The following is a 20,384-nucleotide window of genomic DNA, read 5'->3' as shown; positions in this document are numbered from 1 at the left end:
TACACACTGTATTAAAAAAAAATGCAGTCTTCATGGAATTTATTGAAAATTAAATATATTTGCAGGACCAAGGTCTTTAAGAAACAGCTAATGTCATTTCTGTTAATTAAGAGGTTAAAACCTGGATGTTTCAAGCAGCTTGGGTAGAGTAAATCTTGCTTTTAAGAGTGTAGCTTCATTGTGTTTTGCTTAAGGATTGGGGGGTCTAGGCATGCTGAAATTAACTGAGATGTGTTATTTTGTCAGTGATAATTTTTAGTTGATGTTTTTCCTCTGATTTTATAAATCCTTCTAAATTATGTTTCTATGTGAAGGAAGCTAGAGAAATTTATTTAATTCTCCAAGTTACCTTCTCACGCTTGCCCTCAAGGTATATTTATACTCTTTTGTGAACAGCAATCTTGTCTTTCATAATTTAAAAATAAATTAATCTGTATATCTCTTAGTTCTAGTCCATTTTTGATCTAATATATTCTCTTCAATATTTAAGTAATGGGAAGAAATAATATTAAAAGATCTCCTGGCTTTTGTTCATTACTGATTGAACAGTTTCTGAGTGGTTTCTGAAGCAGGATTTTTTGTTCGTGTGGGATTTTTTAACCAGTTCTGAGGCTTGATCATTGTAAATCCATAATTCGTTTCCTTGTAGTATGATTAATCTCAGAAAAAATGAAATGAAACGTGCAAATTTATAGTTTTTATCCTGACAATCTTTCAAGATACGTCCCATCTGTTGAGTGAGTTTGCTACAGGCAAATAACGTTGTCCATCATTTAAATGTTTGTGTTCCTGGCACCATGTTTGCTGATCTGTAACCTGGCTGAACATATTTTCTGATCTAAGACAGAAAGTGGAAAGCAATTTATATGCCTTCCTTAGCTTTATGAGGTCTAAGAGCCTTTACTAAAATTTTTCTCTTTCAGGCTTATAGGATTAATTAGCACTTATTTTGCAGTTCTTGGCAAGTGATGGGTTTACGGAGTTCTTGAGCATTTCAAAAGCAATTCTTAACTAAAGCGTTTCACTTTCTCTAATAGTATTGTTTTCCTCTTGGTTTTACTAATTTTATTCTTAATGACAATTTTTGAAGGCAGAAGTACTAGGCTTTGATTAAATAGATGAGAGTAGCTATTTAATATGTTTGCAACAAATACCTGACTGAGGTGTTGACTTCGGTAGCCAAGGCTTCTGGCTACAAGATGCAGTCAAAGGCAGAGTCCGGACTGTGGACAAAGTTTCCCTTTCTTTCTTCTTGGAAGGACTCAGTTAATAGGATGCAAGATGAGACCAAATCCCACAACAGCAGCCATGTATTGTTTCAATCTGTAATATATCACGTCCACAACTCAAATGTAAGCAGAAATTAAATGTCAACCCTTTTGAGTTAGTTTTGGTTTTCTGTTACATCCATTAAAAGCCACTAGGAAGTTAATGGCAATACTCAGGGAGACTATACTATTTTTTTGCTATTTTAATATTGGACATTTCCCCTAAATGTATTAAGATGAGTTTTATAAGGCTGTCTTAGTAGTCTATACTGTGTTAATATGGGATTTAAGAACAAAGTCCAAATGAACAGGTTCTGTAACCTCATTTTATGTAGAACATTAAACTAGGTTTTTCTAGCCTGAATAATACTGTATAGAAAAATGTAGATGTGTCTTTTCCCCCAGTCTTCTGTAGGAAATCTTCCAAGACTCGGGAAATGCTCTAATAAATGTAATGGGCAAGACGTGTTGCTTTGTGTTGGTGTTTGTTTAGGTTTGGGGGGACTTTTTATTATTATTGTTTTTAAATAAGTATTTAACTGATTTCTAGACCCTGAATTTTCATGTAAGTTCTGAAACATTAATTTGATTTTCATATCAAAAGTAGATATAATTAATTTTTCTTCTTTTTTACTACAAACTTCAGGAGAAAACACAAATACAAAAAGACTTGTGGAGAATTGAAGATGTTACAGCTGGCTTGAGTGCAAATAAAACAAACTACAAAACCATAGTAGACTCTATTAAGAATCCAGGTAAGTAGTATAAAAAACCAAAACAAACATAGCTGAATATTTGGATCTGTGCAAATAGTCTAGAAGTTCGTTCTACTGCAGAAAATCCATTTAGTTCTGCTATTTATTATGTCAGAAATCTGAGCACCCTAACATGGCATTTCTTTTGTTTAGGTGTCAAAAAGTCTTTTTTGTTTTTGTTTTCTTATACTGATGGCACTAAAATGTAACAAGACGTAAAAAGGAACAATAATGGGCTAAGTGCTGCAAGTTGCAGAAGTTTCTGTCACGTGCCAGGCACATACCAGCATAGTACCTATTCTGCATTCTGTCCAGGAACTCCTAGCTGTGTTTCCTGCTTTTTTGGTGTTTTGTTTGGTTGGTTTTTTTTACCCTTGGATGCTGCCCAACTGCCCTTGCTGCAGTTACCTTTCCCTCCCCCCCCCCCCGCCTCTTCAGGCAGGTGTTTGGTGGGCAGAGCAACAACAGCAGCTACAGAAAAGAGGAAGGGAAAGTGTGTGTGGTCTGCATTTCAATTGCTTTATTATGTATCAAAGAAAGACCCTAAGGCACTGGGATAGCAAAACACCTCCTGTGAATTCACTTTATATTTGAAGTATCTGTGCTTACCTTTTAGATATAGAGATAAAATAGTTCTGAGATGGTGAGATCTTATTTAAGGTATGACTATGGGTGCTTTGCCTTGTCTAGATCTAGGGGCATCTTGAGGAATCTATGGCATAGGGCCAGATGCAACCTATTAACTGATTTCGTGTGACTCTTGGGCTTTTTCTTCCTTCCCTCCCACTGCCCTCTGCAAGGAATTTTACTGGATGATACTAAAGTGTGTGTTTTTATTTTTGGCCTGAAAGGCTTGCTTGATCTTAGTCAAGAAAATATTTTCCACCCCTGCTATAATGTAACAATCAAACATGTTTATGTCAGTAAAAACCCTGTTTGTGTACAGAGCAAAGTGCAGAGTATTAGGGCTGTTCTGTGAAGTCTGGGCATGTGAATTACTGCTCTTATGAACATTATTGATAAGAAACAACACCTAACATATTTGCATGTTTCTCCCCTAGAGAGAAAAACAGTGCCTTCATTTTCTCAGTCTTCAGTGCCTTCCTTACCAGCTTCCCTTGCAGCTGTGGAGAGCAAACTTTCGGTCCCTCAGAGCCCTCCGTCCAGTCCGGTTAAATCCTCTCTGGAGGTTCGGCTGTATCCACAGCCTTATTTCCAGGCCAGAACACAGCACCAAGCACAGCAGCTGAAAAAAATTGAGCCACCTCTTCAGTCACCAATTAAGCTAAAGCCAAAGGTTGTAAGTACTGCTCTTGTGAGATTCATTCACCTATGTTGCCATTTATTTCTGGCAGAAGGACTGAAAGTTTCATGGTTACAAAGTGCACACACACAGTGTGGAGGCAGAACAGGGAGACACTTAAGATGTTTGCATTGAAAGTATGCAAGAGGAGAATATATGTGCATGACTAGAACTTTGTGCTGTTCTGGTTTAGAATATAACAATGAGGAGACTTTCTGGGCAATGTTTGTGGTTGATTAGTTGTTTGCTCTCTTGGGTCTTGTATGATTTTTAACATCTCAAGCTTCTGGTGGGGAAAAAGGAGAGCATGCTGAAGCTCACATAATGTAATGAACTTTCAGTTCATTTTACCAGATTGTTTTCTGACTGTTTGCTGTGCTTTCCTGTTACCAGGAAGATGAAGCACCGCCCAGACCTCCTCTCCCTCAGTTGTACAGTCCTGATGATCAACCACCAGCTGTTCCACCCCTCCCAAGAGAAGCCACTGTCATCAGACACACATCAGTGCGGGGCCTGAAACGTCAATCAGATGAAAGAAAGAGAGACAGAGAACTCGGACAGTATGTAAATGGAGATTATAGGGTGAGCAACTCATACACCTGCACTTTAAAGATATGTGAACCAATAATGAAAGATATTGTCTGTACAATATATGGACCTCCTGATCTTGCAATAAGGAGAGATACTGGCAGAGAGATGGTAATGGCAGGGAGAGTTCAATACTGTATAATAGTGTCAGAGAGAGCTTTAGTAATCAGAAACAAAGCTTTAGGATTTGTTTTAAGATTAAGACTTGCTGTCTGTGATTTCATTTGAACTGATGAGTATTTTTCTGCGTAGGTGGAACTGCGTTCATACATGAGTGAACCAGAACTAGCAATGATAGGTGGTGACCTCAGCCAACCTTCCAGTGGTATAATAAGCTCTGACAGTGGCTACCAGACATTACCCACCCGAGGTAACCCAGGAATTTATGTAGTTGATTTTTAACAGTACTGTTTGTGTAGGAGCTTGTTTCTCCTAGTATTTTATGGAGATGGTCTTAATCATGAGAAAATGCAGTGAAAATGTCTAGTGATTTTGTGCATTTTAATGGTGCTGTTACTAACACCCAGCTTTTCACAAAGCAACTTAATATATAATGCTTTTTAAAAAAGCATAACAAAGAATGAAATTATCTGCTAGAATGTCTCCTATATTCAGGCATTTTTCTTAATAATTTCTGTGTGATCTTTCACAAACTCGGGTGTTTTTTCAACACCTCTATTGCCATTGAAATAGAAGCAATGAAGAGTAAGAATGTAATCCCCCCAGACACTAAACGTGACTTGACACTCCATCCCTACTGTACTACTGTAACTGTTTCACAAATGAGGATAGAGAAAATACTTGGGGAAGAGCTATTAAATTCTGAGCCATTCTCTTCTTATTCCTTTCCTTTCTAACAGTGAATGTTAAGGTTTGATTTTCTTCATAGATGGGATTATTTGTACAATTTATCTACTGTTGCACAGCTGAGTTCACCCTTTACCTCATTTAATGTTAGCTTCTAAATTATTGCGGATCTTTCTGAATTTTGATCAATAGTGACCTGAAACACATTACTTTTGGCTGAAATGAAATTTCATGCCTCTCATGGGCTTCTGAACTACAAAATATGAAACATGAACTAAAATAGTAGCCAGAGTGTCATAGAAGAAGCATGATAATTAAAAAATATCTGACACTTGTCTTAATTCTGTTTGTCATTTGGTTTAAAAACATCCTATTTTTCTGTATAAAGGTTTATCTGGATCAACTTCTAGATTACACCAATCATCTACCGTTTTGTCATATGCAACACTTCGAAGGGATAGGTCCAAGGTAAGTTTTAAATTAACATCTGAGGGCAAATGTCTGAACTGTTCAAAATAGTTAAGCCCAGGATATGTTTTGCATAGGAGTTAATGGGATTGTAGTACCATGGGAGAGGAGCCAGCACTTGTGATCTAATAAAATCTCCAATTTTTCCCTTTCTTAAATTAATCATGAAGCAGACTGATGACTTACTGCATTTGAAATAGATTTATAAAACAAGGTTTGGAACTAAAAATCATTAGTACTAATAGAAAATACAGAGTTGAAATATGCAAATTAATGCAAAAATAATAGAACAAAGTCACGTTAGTTTAGTAATAAGGTAGGAGAAAGAGTTAAGTTTTTGTATACTTCTTATAAAGTATTAATTATAACATGTTTTGTGTGCCTTGTGACTTGTACAGGAGAGACCAAAGAGTGCCTTGGAACGTTTATACTCTGGAGACCACCAAAGAGGCAAGATGAGTGCAGAGGAACAACTCGAAAGAATGAAACGACATCAGAAGGCACTCGTTCGTGAACGCAAGAGAACTCTTAGCCAAGGAGAAAGGCAGTCTGTTTCATCTCGGTCTTTCATCAGGCCCATTTCTGCAGACATAGGCTCAGTATGTTAGATATGCCTTAAAAGGACTAAACTAAAAATATCTTCGGATTCTTTTTTTCCTAGCAGGCACTTTCACTTGAGCGTGTGTGATGCTTCTAGTCTAATTAAATTAAATTAGTGTTACAGAGTATAAAATGAGTTCAGAGAGTGTGATTAACAGATGATCTTTTTCACTAGTAGTTACAGTGTATGTAGCAGGTTCAGCAGGTAAGTTGGTCAGAGGTTCGTGTGCTGAGTGGAGATGTGAGTATATTGGGGTGATTTCAGAGACACGATTGTTTTTTATTGAAATTGTATTTAGAAAGTGTAAGAAGCTTGTACAGTATTAAAACTGCTTCATAATGGAATGGGCCTTTTAGAATGTTCTCGTTTGCCATGGGTATTTTTCTTTTTAATAAATTAGCCAGTGAGATAGTTATAGTAATACCAGACTAAGATGGTGGGTTTCTGTTTTTTTAAAGAGATGATAAAGGGGTGATCAGTTTTAACACCTAATTATGCACATCAGAAATTTATGTAAGAGCTAATGTATTTTAATTGATACAGATTCCTCTTTCTTTAAAGCTCAACATGTAGAATATTCTAATAAGGCTCAAATTTAGGCTGCTGAAGAAAGGATTTTTGTTGCGTTCTGAGATTAAACGCTGTACAGATGATAAGTTTGTAATGATGCATTTTGGATACTAACCAAAGCAATTCTAATTGGTGAAGTTAGCCAGTTGCTCACTTGGTGCTAAACCAAGATTGTACTGTAATTGCACTTTGCTGTGGTCTTTTAATTTATTTTTTATTTGGTCCACTTAGAGCTTTAGAATGATCACCTTGTTTTACCTAATTCATTGCACAAGATCTCTCGCTTTTAGATTTGTCACTCATCATACCTAATGCCTCTTTTTTTTGTTTGCTTGTTTTTAATTTGCAGAATTTTGTAGTTATTTTAAAATTTCTAACTGGACTACTCAATTTTTACCAGGCTTAATTGCATTTAGTACATGTGTGTCGATTGCTAGCATTATAAAAACTAGTATTATAATATTCAGCCTTTCATTCCCACTGTTCAGTAGCACTAATTTACAGCCAGTTATTTGTATTTACTTTCCCAATAAATACAAGTGCACTACTTGGAGACATTAGTCTATTTTGTCCTCTGTTTTGCAATCAGTAATTTATTAAAGATAGTGCATAATATTTGGGAACTGTAGAACTATAGTATCACTGTTATTTTCATATTTTAATTAGAATAACTGAGCTTCTGAGTTTCTTATGTTTCAGACTCACGTAACATACACAAGTCAAACTTTAACGTTTTCGTAACACTCCTTATTAACATTAGTGGCAAACATTTTATCTATAAATTGGGTGCCACCTTGGTCTTTTCCTTGCTGTAAAGAATCAAAATAGAATATTTCAGCCCTAGCAATGTTTTGTAGAGGTCATCCCTTGTACCCATAGGGCTTCAATACACAAAAAGCATGTTTAATAGCACAATTACTTACAGCATTACAACTATTTAGCAGCCAAAATGGCAGACAGTTAAATGTATAATTGAAGTGCTGCACAGTATGTGACATTTGCTTTAAACATACATTGTATGTATAACTCTTAATTTTTAATCTGTCAGCTCTCAAGTGTAGTATGACATTTTAAGTATTGATCACAGTACATGAATTCATTTGTTATATACAATGCCTTTTTAATGTAAAAGTCGCAACATCAAAGCCAATAAAAATACTGCTTCCTAATAGTGGTTTGATGTTTTTCTTACCTATATATAATAACTTGAAACTGATACTGTGTATTTAAAATATACTATGTCAATCAGGCCTGGTTCGAATATGAGTAGAAGAACGAGTTTGGAGAACTCGTACGAGAAAATGTTTTTTCTCTTTTGAATTCTGTAAAGAAATATCTTAATTTTTTTTTAGATATAATTGCCTTTTAGCTATTTAAAGTTTTTAATATATATGGAGGATATGTATCTTCTGAGTGAATATTGTGAGAGCTTGTGCATGAATAGGTTTGGATTAGGTTTATTAATGCAAGTAGCATAAGGAAGTCTAGGAAGTTTATACAAAGTTCAAACTTCAACCAAAACAAGCCAAAGATTTGTAACAGAAATGCTAGAGATGCTTTTAAGGAACAAATAATGGGATGTTCTCCTATTGATAACCTCCAATGCTCAAGGAGATGATTTTCTGTGGTTATTCTTTTTGTTCTTTTCCAGCTGCTTTTAATACTGTGTTTCAGTTCTGTTTGGTAAAGTTGCTGAGATCTGCTGGATGGAATGATGCTGCAACAGAAATTAATTTTTTTAACAAAAAAGTGTTGGTAGCAGCTGTGTTGTGTGTTTCTGTGAAGAAGCTACTGTGCAATGATTTTGGGACCCTAAAATGATGCTGCTTAATTTAAATACATGCTGAATTTATGATTGCTAAATATTTCACTTGTGAAGACAGAATGTGAAAGATGTTTTTATCTTTGCAGGTAGATACTTTAGTAAAGACATAAGAGCTTAGAAGTTACTAAAGTATTACTTTTAATTCAAGACAAGTTAATGATGCTATGTAAAATATTATCAGCTTTAATCACAAGGTATTATTCTAACACTATATGTAAGATTTTCAAGTTGCAGTTCTCAGTCTTCAGTATAAATATCTGTTCTGTGCAGTGATTCAGAATTGCACAGGACTACCTGTTTAAAATCCCTAGCTCTAGTCTGTCAGTCCATAGCCTCACTTGTAGGGAACCTGTGCTTCCAAATATATTTGTGTGTAGCTAGTTCCATGTTAATCAGCATATATTAAATTGTGATTAATACATTTGTTTGAATTTAATACTGCTGAGTGTTACCTGTAATATTAAACAATACTTAAAAATCTGTGCAGCACATCTAGAGATCAGATTTTCCAACCATACATTCCAAGAAATACAATTTAATTTTTTTTTTGTTTTGTTTTGTTTTGTCAACTAAGGGGTTTGCTCTCTGGATACTTTCAGCAATATAGGATTTGCAGCAGTAATAATGTACATTGCTAAATGATGAATTTGTCAGTATGGTTGAATGCTGTTAATTGTTTTGTATCTATTACCAGTGGAAACGAGAGCAAGAATTTGATTTGCAGTTACTTGAGAGGGCAATTCGTGGAGAAGAGAAGGATGAAAATGAATGGTTAAAAGTTCAGCCAGTAGCAGTGACAGAGACAGACCTGGAGCCTCAAGACTATGATTTAGATATCAGCAGAGAGGTAACACAATTCTTTGCCTTCTATTCGGTGCCCCAAAATATTAACCTTTCTAAGTTTTAAGTAGTGAATGCTTGTCTTTTCTTTCAAAAGTTAGGTGGAAGTTTGAACTTAAGGGAGTCTCTTGGACATTGAAAATGTGTGGCCTGGCATTTAGAATCTCTGTAAGGTTCGTGTTCATATTGTGTTATCTCAGGCTTTATAAAGGAAAAAGTGATTAAGTTAGGGAATGTTGCATAAATTTGAAAAAAAAGATGACACCATCAAGAATATTTGAAAATAGGAAACAGCAATGAGGTTAAGTTCGTTCACCAGAGCTACCTTACTCTTCATTTTGACTGGCAAACATGGCAGAGAAGAGAGATGGCTGCTTCCTTCGGGTCAGAGCAGTGAACACCTTTCTGTCAGCTTGTTGTTCTGGGCACTAGATCTTTTTTCAGCACTAGAAACCGAGTGAAGTATTTGTTTGAAATACGATTGAGCCATCTGGTGGAAAAGAAAGAATATAGCAAGTGGAAAGATTTGAGTAGGTGCTACATATTGTGTAAAATGCCATGGCAGATGGAGAAATCAGTGAAATTATTAATGATAATTAGACCAGTAAGCACCTCTAATCTTCAGAAAGCTGTTGGCAATGTATCATTTTATATATACAGAAATATTTGTAAGAGGTTGAATCTGTGAGCTGTTATCTGTTCATCTCTGTAAATTAACGTATATTTCAATTAATCTTTGTATATTTTCTACAGAAAATCCAGTGCTTCTAGAAACTTAAGAAACAGAAAAAATACCCTCATTGTATTGCCTTCCTTTGTTGCACTCTGCTATTAAATGTTTTTTTTCAGGAGGTCTTCAGGACTACATCAATCACTTGATACATCCAAATTACTGTCTTAAGCCTAGGATAGGAAACATTTTTCCTTACAGGCATTTTTATCCTACTTCAGAACAGCTGAAGCTGGTTCAAAGCTCTGAGTGTAAAGCTTCTTTTTCAGATTACCCAGGCTGTCCTTTTCCACTTCATGATCCATCCTTTTCACCTGGCAGGTACTTCTATACCTGAAGTACTTTTGTGCCTCATAAGGAAATGTACTCAGTTGTGTCCCTAAGGCCAATAGAAATCTGCTGTTCAAATGGTGACTGAGTTTGTTATTCTGGAAGTGGCATGATGAGCTGATCTAGGTTAGTTATAGCATGGAAATACATATAAAAATGTTTTTAAAAGGATTTTACATGCATATGTAGCTCCACAGCTCCAAAGAGGACTTACATTTGAAGGCAAGGAAGTGAAGTGGAAAGTGAGTTTTTTTCAGGAAACATGGGCCTTGAATTTACTGAGAAGAAGTATAAAATTTTTGAGGTTGTGATTTTAATGTGGTTATGAGTGCCATGCACTGTATTGTGTGCTTCCTTCTGTGATAGCCTGTGCATTACTGAGCCTAATCACTGAGAGCTGGGTCAGGCCACTTTATATATGCCATTGAATTAGTGTGGATTAAGTTCAGTTTTGAAAAATTTAGGATTATTTTTATTTAAAACTTTAAATTTTGAAGACTCATTGCCTTATGAGTGTTTTAACAGAAATCCAAAGAGGAGAATTAAAAATAGTTCCCCTTAATTTATTCACACATCCTCTCTTTGTGCTTTTCAAAAGCAGTCTGTTCTGAATGATAAGCATCAGTTTACAAAGTCCACTTGTAAACTGAATTTTCATTGGGTGATGGAGATCTCTTACATGGAGCAAAAATTTCCCCCAGGGAGACTCATCATAATAAAACTTCATTGCTAGCTTTTGTGCACTTGTATTAAAATTTCCAGTCCACGAAATTATTTGTATGCAACATGTTACAATTGCACCATCTTAGTGTATTTTGTGGGTCAGTTCCCTAGACAACTTTTGAACACTTAGGATTTCAGATTGTATGGATTTGTTTGAAGCATTTCCTAAGATTATTACAAACTGATAGGTTGTTTTTTTTTTTTCCTCCACTGCTCAAAAAGTTATGCTATCTCAAAAGATAACCTAGATTAAAACTCTAGGTGATATTTCCTTTCAGTTGTAGGAAGTCCTCACTGGCATGACATAAATATCATGACATGAAACTCTCTAGTTGTCCAGTCAGTCGGGTAGTAGTTTCTTCTTTCTACTATAACAGCTTTAGGCAGTGTGCTACTTTGGACTCTAAGCCTGAGCTGGAGAAGGGTTCCCTGTTGATTCTGATTTGTTATCCCCTTTAATATTTTTTGATCTGTCTTCTGAAGTAAAACCAGAGGGGAAAGACACTGTTAAAAGGGCATCAGCTCATGTCCAGAGGGAGTGTTTTAACATCAGGTACATGTGCTGATTGTGAAGACCCATGCTTTATTCTTTGCTTTATTCTTTTCACTGTGTTTACCCATTGGGGAGAATTTATCTCCATTTTTTAAGTCTTTTGTTGTTAAAAGCTTGATGCTTGCTTTCTTTCCACAGCTGTCAAAACCTGAGAAGGTTGCAATTCCAGAACGCTATGTTGAACTGGAGCCAGAAGAGCCTCTTTCTACAGAAGAACTGGCAGCAAGGCAACGGAAAGCAGAGAAGATAAAGAATATTCTTACTAAATCAAGGTCAGTTTGTCATGTTTTGTTGTGGGTTTTTTTTCTCCTAATCTTGTATAAGAGCTGGTGTTAAACATTTGGGAACTAGCTTCATACAACAGTCAAATTCCTGGTGAATTATCTAAGTGTAACTTGTGGCTTTTAGAGAACTCACACAAAATTTATGTAGTATACTTAAAGCTCCGTTTTAAAAGAGGGTAGAAGAGATAATGACAGATTTTGAATGTCCATTTTCTTGTTCAGAGCATCCTAAAATAATAGTGAGTCCTTATCAAGCAAGTTGTAGACAAGAGTGAGGAGGAAGGAAAGGCGCAGATCTGGCCAAAAGCAGAAGAGAAATCTGTGAGACCAAGTTTCTGTTGTCTAGAGGGAGCTGGAGTTCTGGAAGAACACTTGGCTACTAAGCTAAGGCAGAGTCAGCTGAAACATTCAGTTTCAACAATTTGCTTACCTTAACTATCTCCTGTCTCTTTGGAAGACAATTGAAGAGGCTGTGCCTGAGGTCCACCATGTTATATGCCTTTTCCTCTGAGCACTAGCAAGAAATTTCACTAACAACTTCAAATGAATAGCCTTTTTTCATAGTCCTTTCATGTAAACAATTGATTTACAACAAAGGACTTTCAGATGCACTTACATCTGTGCCAAAGTGGTGGCTGAATATGTAGTGGCTGCATCGTTTGTCTTAGTGTGCTGTAGTCATTTACATACAATATCAAACACTACTTTAAAGAACATAAATACAGAGCTTGATAGATGAGATCTTAAAACTGCTGGTTGAATTCCAGCTTGTTCTCATCTGCATGGTGGATTCTTTTTTATCTTTGTAAATGTTAATGTTGTTTTGCACTTTCCCACCAGTATGCACAATCTCCAGCCTGCTATTGCCCAGGACAAACACAACTCAGTTGATTTAGATTCACAGCTGCAAGAGCAGGAGCGCATCATTACCATATCATACGCTTTGGCTTCTGAAGCCTCTCAGAGGAGCAAGGAGGTAGCAGGTAATACTTAGTTATTTACAAAATAACAGCTATTTCTTACCGGCTTCTAAAGTTGTGTGGGGTTGTTGCTGAACTTCTGGCATAAGAGGGGGTTTTAGTCATTCATATTCCACATAGTGAAAAGTGTGTCTAGATAACAAATGTAGAGAGACTGTGGGTTTGAGTATTTGACCTCCAGTGGACAGGGTGAAAGAGATAAAATATTATGTTGACTAAGGTCAGAGCTTGAAAACTTGCTCTTACTAAGAGGACTAAAAATTCAGCATCTTCAGTGATTTCTTAGCAGTTACATTAAATGTGCTATTTCTATATTTGTTTTTTAAAAGTAAATTGGTCTGTGACTTAAAAAGACTCAGGAGAAAGGAGTTTTGGTTTTTGTTTTGTTTTGTTTTTAACAGAAAGATTCCCTGGTCTGGTGATTGAGATTAGAGTACAATGATTTGCAGCATGAGCTATATGACAACAGGTTGAAAAAGACATTGTAAAAGAGCTATTGGCATGTTTCTGTCTGGTGACCAAGATTAGAGGTCAGAGCAGGACAGCCATGCATGAATTCTGATTGATGCCTGGAAATTAATAGATTCATTGCAATATGTTACTAAAAGCGATAATTTAATTCTTGATTGCTTTATTGTTGAAGTAAGGAAGACATGTCAAGATTTGTATCACACAGTAATACATGCAGCAGCAGCTATTCTAGCAAGTAACTGACTGGTCATTTATAACTGGCACAGTTCCCTGTTCCATCGGAGAATGGAAATAATGGAAACTTAACTATGATGGAGAAAAAATATGCATATTTCTCATATGAAGTTGTCAGTTTAAACTTATGGCACTTGCCAGAGAAGCCCTTAAGACCTTCCCATTAAGGACAGATTATTCCAATATCCAGATGCATAGCATGTGTCTGTAGTAACAGATTGTTGATTGAACATGGCTATGTACTCATGGGTGCAGTGGCAGCTAAACCTGAGGGAAATGTGATTTTGAGGAGATGGAATACATTTTGAAGATAGAAATTTTGAGACTTTGGAGAGGTTCTGTGAGTAATTTAACTGACTAGAAGGGATAAAATTATTCACTGAGGAGACTAGACAATATAAAAAAACAAAACAAAAAGACCCCAGAACTCTAAAATCTGGGAGCATTTCAGGAGTAACCTTTTCAACCTTCAGACATCTGTGTATTAAAATGGCTTCTAAGCAGGCAAGAGAGTCCCACATGTAGTAATCAGGTCCTTGTCACAGGGACTCATGCACTTTGGTTATGGAATGGGATTCAGTGTTCCAGGAGGTGTGAGCCAATGCAGCATTTTGCCACATACGTTCTAGCTTTTCTGGGCAAAGGTGGCACGGAAGCTAGGATCAGCCAAAGGGAACGTAGCCCATCCTTGAAATGATCCCTCTGTGTGAGTACAAGAGCAGACAGAGCCCCTGCCAGATGGACAGTCTTCACCTGGCCACTTAACTTACTACTGGGTGTGCATGAAGTTGCAACAACTGTACAATACTGAAATATGTTTGATCATTTTTCTGTTGTGCAGTGAATGTACAAGCTATGTTTTCATTGCTACAATTTTTGTTTATACTTTATTTGTAATTGTATATTATTTCAAATTGTACTTCTTTCCAAAGTGTCATCACCATGTATTCTTAGATTTTTAATTTAATTTCCTTTGTGAAGTACAGCAGCTAGCTCATTTGTCTTTTGGACACTTAAACAAACAAACATAACATAACATAGTAGCCAAGTCCTTGATTGTTTAAGGAAGCCCAAACCTTGACATCTGTGCACAGTTTTCATTGCCATATTTGTATCTCAAATACTGGCTTCTTCTAACATGTCTTACTTTGATTTCAATTATTACTTACTCCTTTCAAAGCAAGCAACTTTCAAGGAATTCTAAAAAAAATGCCAGAGTAGTTTGGCTTTGATAGAGAACATGCAAACCATAAAAGGAGTAATTTTTTTTTTAGTTATGGCCTATTTTCTGATTATTTAAAGTTATTAAAAAGAAGATAATTTTATTCTTTGCACAGCTGATTGTACCTTCTCATTCTTTCTTATTTTACAGATTCTTTAACATTCTTTTCTGGTTGTTTGATTTTTAAAGTGTGAGTTGTCATTTGGCCCTCATTAATTAAGTTGACCATATCTGAAAATCCAAAACGAAATATCTATATTCTTTACAATTATTTGCTTATGAAAAACTTAGCTCTCCCCATTTTTTTGGGGGGGAAGCAGTTATGTTGAGATACTATGATAATATAAATATTTTTTTAAATAAATTGTACAGTTACCTAATCCTTTAAAGCAGCATTTTAGTGTTCCTCTGTTCCTAGTAAAAAATCAGCTTTCTAAATTGAAATCATGCCAAGAATCTGAAAGGTTAAAAAAAATTTAAGAGTATCAAGAAGTCACTTATTGAATTGTGTGTTTTGGAAATAAGTCTACTTTTCCCCTTCCAAAATATAAAAACAGAACTTAAGACTGAATTTCAATCTTTTTAGTTTAGTGATTATTGTCTTCTAATATTATATGGTTACTCTGTTTTATAAGCAAGCATAGTTTTAATTGTTGTATTCTTTATCCTGAAGTTTCAAGCAAAGATCTGAAAATGTATCTACTAAAACAGGCACTGTGCTAAGTGAAACATATGCATATGTAATTCTTTGGGTGATCTTTTTTATATCTTTTTTTTTTTCTTTTCTGCTCATTGACATATAACAAAGGAAATGTTGAAAACCTGTATAACCTCACTTGAAATCAAATTAGCAAATATAGGTGCTATTCCAGCAGTGCAGTTTTAAAAGCAGGGCAGGATTAGGATATGTCAGTGTTGTGTGCTTTCAAATGTACCAGTGAAACTTCATCTTGAAATAGATTGTCCATATTCTTATCAAAACAGGAATGTTTATTTACATAACTTATCCAACTAATAGAAAAAAACAGCAGTGTTGTTTAAATTGTGTTCCATGTAACTAAAACAGTGTAACACCTCATTACATTACTAATCAGGTTTCCTGTTCGTGTGGAAGAAAATTAAGGTGGCTTTGTTATAATATGAATGTTTGATTGTGCAGCCTAATTCCTGTATGTGATCCTTTCTAGCTCAGCAGTTGACCTATCCACCTAAAGCACCCTCACCTTCTGTACCACAGCCACCTCACTCCCCCTTAAGCAATGGATTTCACTACACATTTGTTTAAACACCTTAAAAGTAAGAACTAACTGCTCTCCATGTGTCTGATTTGCCCTTGTACCTTTGCTGTGGCTTGATGAATTCTAACATTTTTACTAAACCTAAATCAGATCCAAATGAACGCATGCATCTATTTTTCCAATTATTTTTTTTTGTGTGTGTGTCAATACTGCTTCTTATGAGCTAATGTGGGCTAATGAAGTCTTCAAATTACTGCTGTTGCTCTACAGATAAGATGCTTGCATAATCTTACTGTGGTGAAGGGCAGAGACATCTGTACCCTTGGTAGCGTGGGGCCAGATTTTCAGCAGCGGTTTGTGCTCCGGTGGCAGGTGGTGTGGGATCCAGGGGCTGCCACAGGGGAGTGTAGGTGTGTGTGCTTGCCTGTGGCAGTACAGTTGCTGCACAAGAGGGTCCCAAGTGCAAATAAGTTGTGTAAGCAGGGCGTTTGTTTATGGGCTGGCATCTAACACATTGGAGTCTTAATTGAGTGAGCTGAAAATTTGGCCCCTTGTAACTAATTCTGTAATGTCGTGTTTGGCTTTTTCATGCCTTTGATGTTTTTCACTAAGTTGTGTTAAAAGAATACTTAATAATTGTCTCCAATCAGGTAGTTTTGCCAAATGATAATAATTTAATTGTCCTTAGAGAGAAATGTGTATAATTTCTTCCCAGTAGTATTTTCAGAGTTTTCACTATTTGAAATAGGAAAACCTGTAAATATTATGATACTTACCTGCTAAGTGTGCCCTAGTTAAGACACCCACCATGCTTCCATAGTTTCCCTCAAAATTATTCTTGCCTTTCTGATTTCCTTTGGCCTAATTTTATTGCCTGGTGTTGGACAAAAAGATAAAACACAGACGAAGTAGTAAAGAGGGTTGATAGGAGTGAACACCTCAAATAGCTTTCACCTTTAGGTACGTTTGTTTTCTTTGTCGCTCATCTGAGTCAAATATTGGTGCAAAAAAAAAATCTCAATAGAAATGAGTACGTACTAGAAAGGCCCAAACAGGCAGTGACCTGCCCTCAACAAGGCCTGTGAAAAACGGCAAATTTAAATCAAGAGAGTTGTATGAACATTAGGAGCCTCTACAGGGCTTGATGGAAGTAGCTGTTTGCTTTTCTGAATCAGTTTATCTTTCTGAGAACCAAATTCTACCATCTTTGCTGTATTTGAATCACACTTGACTCTACTATTATACCCAGGGGTACAGTAGTTGATGTCACCATCACATGTGATAAGGGTACCCATGTGTGGCCTCAAGAACCCAGAGCAACAACAATACAGTCCCAGACTGGAGCAGGGGGCTTGGGCCAAGTGACCTTCAGAGGTCCCTTCCTACCCCAACCATTCTGTGGTTCCAGACTGACTTAAAAACATGTATCACATGACTATATAAGTAGATGTATATGCATGTGTATGTATGTATATATTTACATACATATATTAAAACCTACATTTTTTCAGGAAATTTGTCAAGAAAATAATGACAATAACCAGCAACATGCAGGGGACACAGGAGTTTGAGCAGTGGCATCATGAGTTAAACATTTGCTTAATGTGCCTGGTGAATTGTTCATTCTGTCAAACTGCACAAGGTTTTCATTAAAAAAAAGGTTCCTGAAATTGCTTACAGCTTGACGTGAGTGTGCTCACTGGAATATTTAACCATGTTTTGTTTTGCTTCATGCCAGCCAAAGCAGTAAGTGAACACTGACATGAGGCTGAAAGCCAATCCCACCTAGTGACGCCATGTGGAAGGAAGAGTTCTTTACCAGCTTTCTCTGAAGATGCTCATCAGCTGATGACATGTTCTTCTGGAAATACATTCAGAGAATAATAGGGGGATTTTCTGTGAAAATGAAGAGAATTGCAAATAATTTTATTTTGTCTTCAGTTTAGTTCAAACTTTTTATATGAATAAATGGCACTTTTAATAAACACTGTATAATACCAACAATGTATTTTTAGAACAATGTATTTTAGATTTATTTTTTTTTTAATCAAGGGCTGAATCCAGTTGAAGAGAAACTACTTGCATTGATGTTAAGAGATGCTGTCACTTTCCCCGCAGGCTCGGATGCACAATGTAAAGTTTCATAAAAAAAAAGTAAATTTGAACAAACCTTAGAAGCACATTCATAGGACATGGGTAGAGCCTGACACAAGGGAGAGGTTTGCCAAAAGGGTGTTTTGGATTGAATATTTTGGTAGAGTTAATAACCCACCCTTTTTCCCATTAAATAATATGTTACACGGAACTTCTATTGTGAATTTCTAAATATCAGTGACCACTATATAGCTGAAATGTTCCATGTAAGCCATGATGAAAGCCATTTTTAACTCCTGTTTCCTTTTTTGATCCCATACAATTAACTTGCTGGTATCAATACACAGTACAGTAGGTTGCTTTTGACAGTAGTGCTGTCCCCTCAGTAACAACCAACTAACAAATTATATTTTTTGAAAGTTGAGATGCATAAGAAAACTTTTAAAATACACAAACTAAACAATACTTTTTAAAAAAGGATATGTCTACTAGTGAAATTATTATTTTTTTTTCAATAAACATTACAATATGATGTATTGATTAGTATTTATCCTGGAAACAGCAAAGCTGATATAATGTGACACCTGCTAATTTTGTTCACCTGATGCTTAACTTTGCCAAACTTTAAAATTCAGTGTTTTACTTATGTATAGGGCGAGGGGTGAGATAGTTACGTAAGAAGAAAGTAAGATGAAATTAATTGCTGCATTTACTTTACTTGAAAAAACCTGTGTATGCATTCAGTGCAAGACTGCAAAAATTTTCCAATATTATGTAATTATTAGTTGAGTTCAGCTCTGGATGAGAAATGGCTGAGAAATGCTTCTGCCATATTTTGTGAAACCCCTAACTCGTTTATTTTCTGCATTCAAGAAATAGCAACAAACCCCTTGAAATTGATTAACCTTCAAGTTTCAGACTTTAGGACAAATCATATATTAACACTATACTCTGAAATATTCTTTAAAGTATATATTTAGCTAATGCAATCTATTTTACCTCAATACTGCCAGTATCAATTTCAAGACGTTTTGCCAAAATAATGATTTATTTTTGCCTTTATAAAAAGTTTTGAAAACATAAATGAATATTTTGCAAGAAAACATTAATTTAAATAAGATGTAACAGTTTGGGAAATGGTATATGTACAGATTAAAATATTAACCTAACTGCCTCCCATTGCCTCTGTCTTGTCTCCTCTCTTGTCAGCATTCATATAGTTGAAAATCCAGAGCTGTTTCTGCTGTTATCACATTTTCCTCTTCCTTGTTTCGAATCCCATTAAAGTTCCCCAGTTTTGCACTTAGTTCACTGCGATTTGGATCAGGTTTGCCCTACACTACAGCTTCATTTTTCTTAAGAAGTGTTTCTTAGCTTTTTATTAAATCTGTCTTTATTCTTGAATAAGAAGATTTTTCAGGGTTGTCCGCTAAGCACAATGGCTGTCCTTTCTGTCCTTTCTATCTCCTAGATGCATGTGTTTGTCTGACATGTTTTTAGCCCACCAGAAACTAAATTTCTGGTGAAATGAAGTATCAGAAGTACCTTCAGTACCAAACCAGGCAGATGGCACCTGGAGGCCTGGCATGGTACCATGTCATGGGATGTCAAAGGGTATTGACCAGGGAGAGGGTTGGTGGGCAAGTGGTGCAGCAGGTTTCAGCAGCAACTAACCCACCGTGAGCGCTCGCTCAAACCACATCGGTTTGATGGAGGCCACTGGAAGTGTTCAGTTCTTCTGGAGCTTCATCTCTAGCACAGAATGTAAAGAAGCAGTCACAAGTATTTCTGTGGCATAGCATCAACTGCGAGCTTGAGAGTGAGTATTGGAGCATGTGAACACTTGACTTTCAGATGCATGCAGTAGGTTTCAGAGCTGAGCTGCTTATGACATCTTTGTCCTGTTTCTCAGACACACAAATGAGCCTTTGACCACGTTTTGTGGTTCAGAGAAACTGCATTATTTTTCCAGAACCTTTGTTACACAGGAGGGAAGGGTATGTGGCCATCACTGGTGGGTGAAGAGCACTGCTCCTGGGATCCCGAACTGCAGCGGCCGTGGACTCCAAGTTCTGCCTGCTGCCCAAGCAATGAAGGAGAAGGGTGCAGACCCTCTGGCTCTGCTGGTTGTGGGAGATGATAATTTTCTTTCCTTTGATCACACACACACAAAATCAGTTCGTTTGAGCTTGCATGAAAGAGAAGGACTTTGCCTTGAATAGTTACGCTATTAATGTTCCTAACAAAACTAGTATTTCGACAGATTTTGGGTTGTGTCCATAGTTAATCCTATATTTGGGAAAAGATTATCAAGGTAGTATTTCTTCCAAAACTTTTTATTGAATATTATGTGAAATGCTGATCTCCAGTGACCACGCATGAGTGTAGTTTTTAAATAAATAATTAGGGCTAATTTGTATGCATCTCTAATATTTGGTTTGGGTCCATTTCCTTTTTCGGTTCTCTTTCTTTTAATCAAAATGCTGTTTTGTAAGTGTAG

General features: G+C 36.2%; 1 protein-coding gene across 9 annotated transcripts in view; it reads left to right on the top strand.

Moving 5' to 3' along the window:
* The window catches only part of PLEKHA7 (pleckstrin homology domain containing A7), a 163,808-nt gene extending 144,750 nt beyond the window's left edge, over positions 1–19,058 (top strand). For 7 of the 9 annotated variants that reach the window (XM_051620717.1, XM_051620713.1, XM_051620714.1 and 4 more), the window contains 11 exons: positions 1,915–2,023; positions 3,085–3,323; positions 3,720–3,908; positions 4,167–4,284; positions 5,110–5,189; positions 5,588–5,788; positions 8,880–9,032; positions 11,500–11,633; positions 12,486–12,628; positions 15,740–15,848; positions 17,529–19,058. In XM_051620717.1, the coding sequence (XP_051476677.1) occupies positions 1,915–2,023; positions 3,085–3,323; positions 3,720–3,908; positions 4,167–4,284; positions 5,110–5,189; positions 5,588–5,788; positions 8,880–9,032; positions 11,500–11,633; positions 12,486–12,628; positions 15,740–15,837 (1,464 nt within the window). In that variant the 3' untranslated portion in view covers positions 15,838–15,848; positions 17,529–19,058. The remainder of the gene's footprint in view (positions 1–1,914; positions 2,024–3,084; positions 3,324–3,719; positions 3,909–4,166; positions 4,285–5,109; positions 5,190–5,587; positions 5,789–8,879; positions 9,033–11,499; positions 11,634–12,485; positions 12,629–15,739; positions 15,849–17,528) is intronic. The other 2 variants (XM_051620712.1, XM_051620715.1) reach the window with 2 other exon arrangements.
* Positions 19,059–20,384: the final 1,326 nt, after the last annotated feature.

Source organism: Apus apus, chromosome 5 (assembly GCF_020740795.1).
Source record: "Apus apus isolate bApuApu2 chromosome 5, bApuApu2.pri.cur, whole genome shotgun sequence".
In the NCBI taxonomy this organism is placed as follows: domain Eukaryota; kingdom Metazoa; phylum Chordata; class Aves; order Apodiformes; family Apodidae; genus Apus; species Apus apus.
This window is presented reverse-complemented; position numbering and strand designations above follow the sequence as displayed.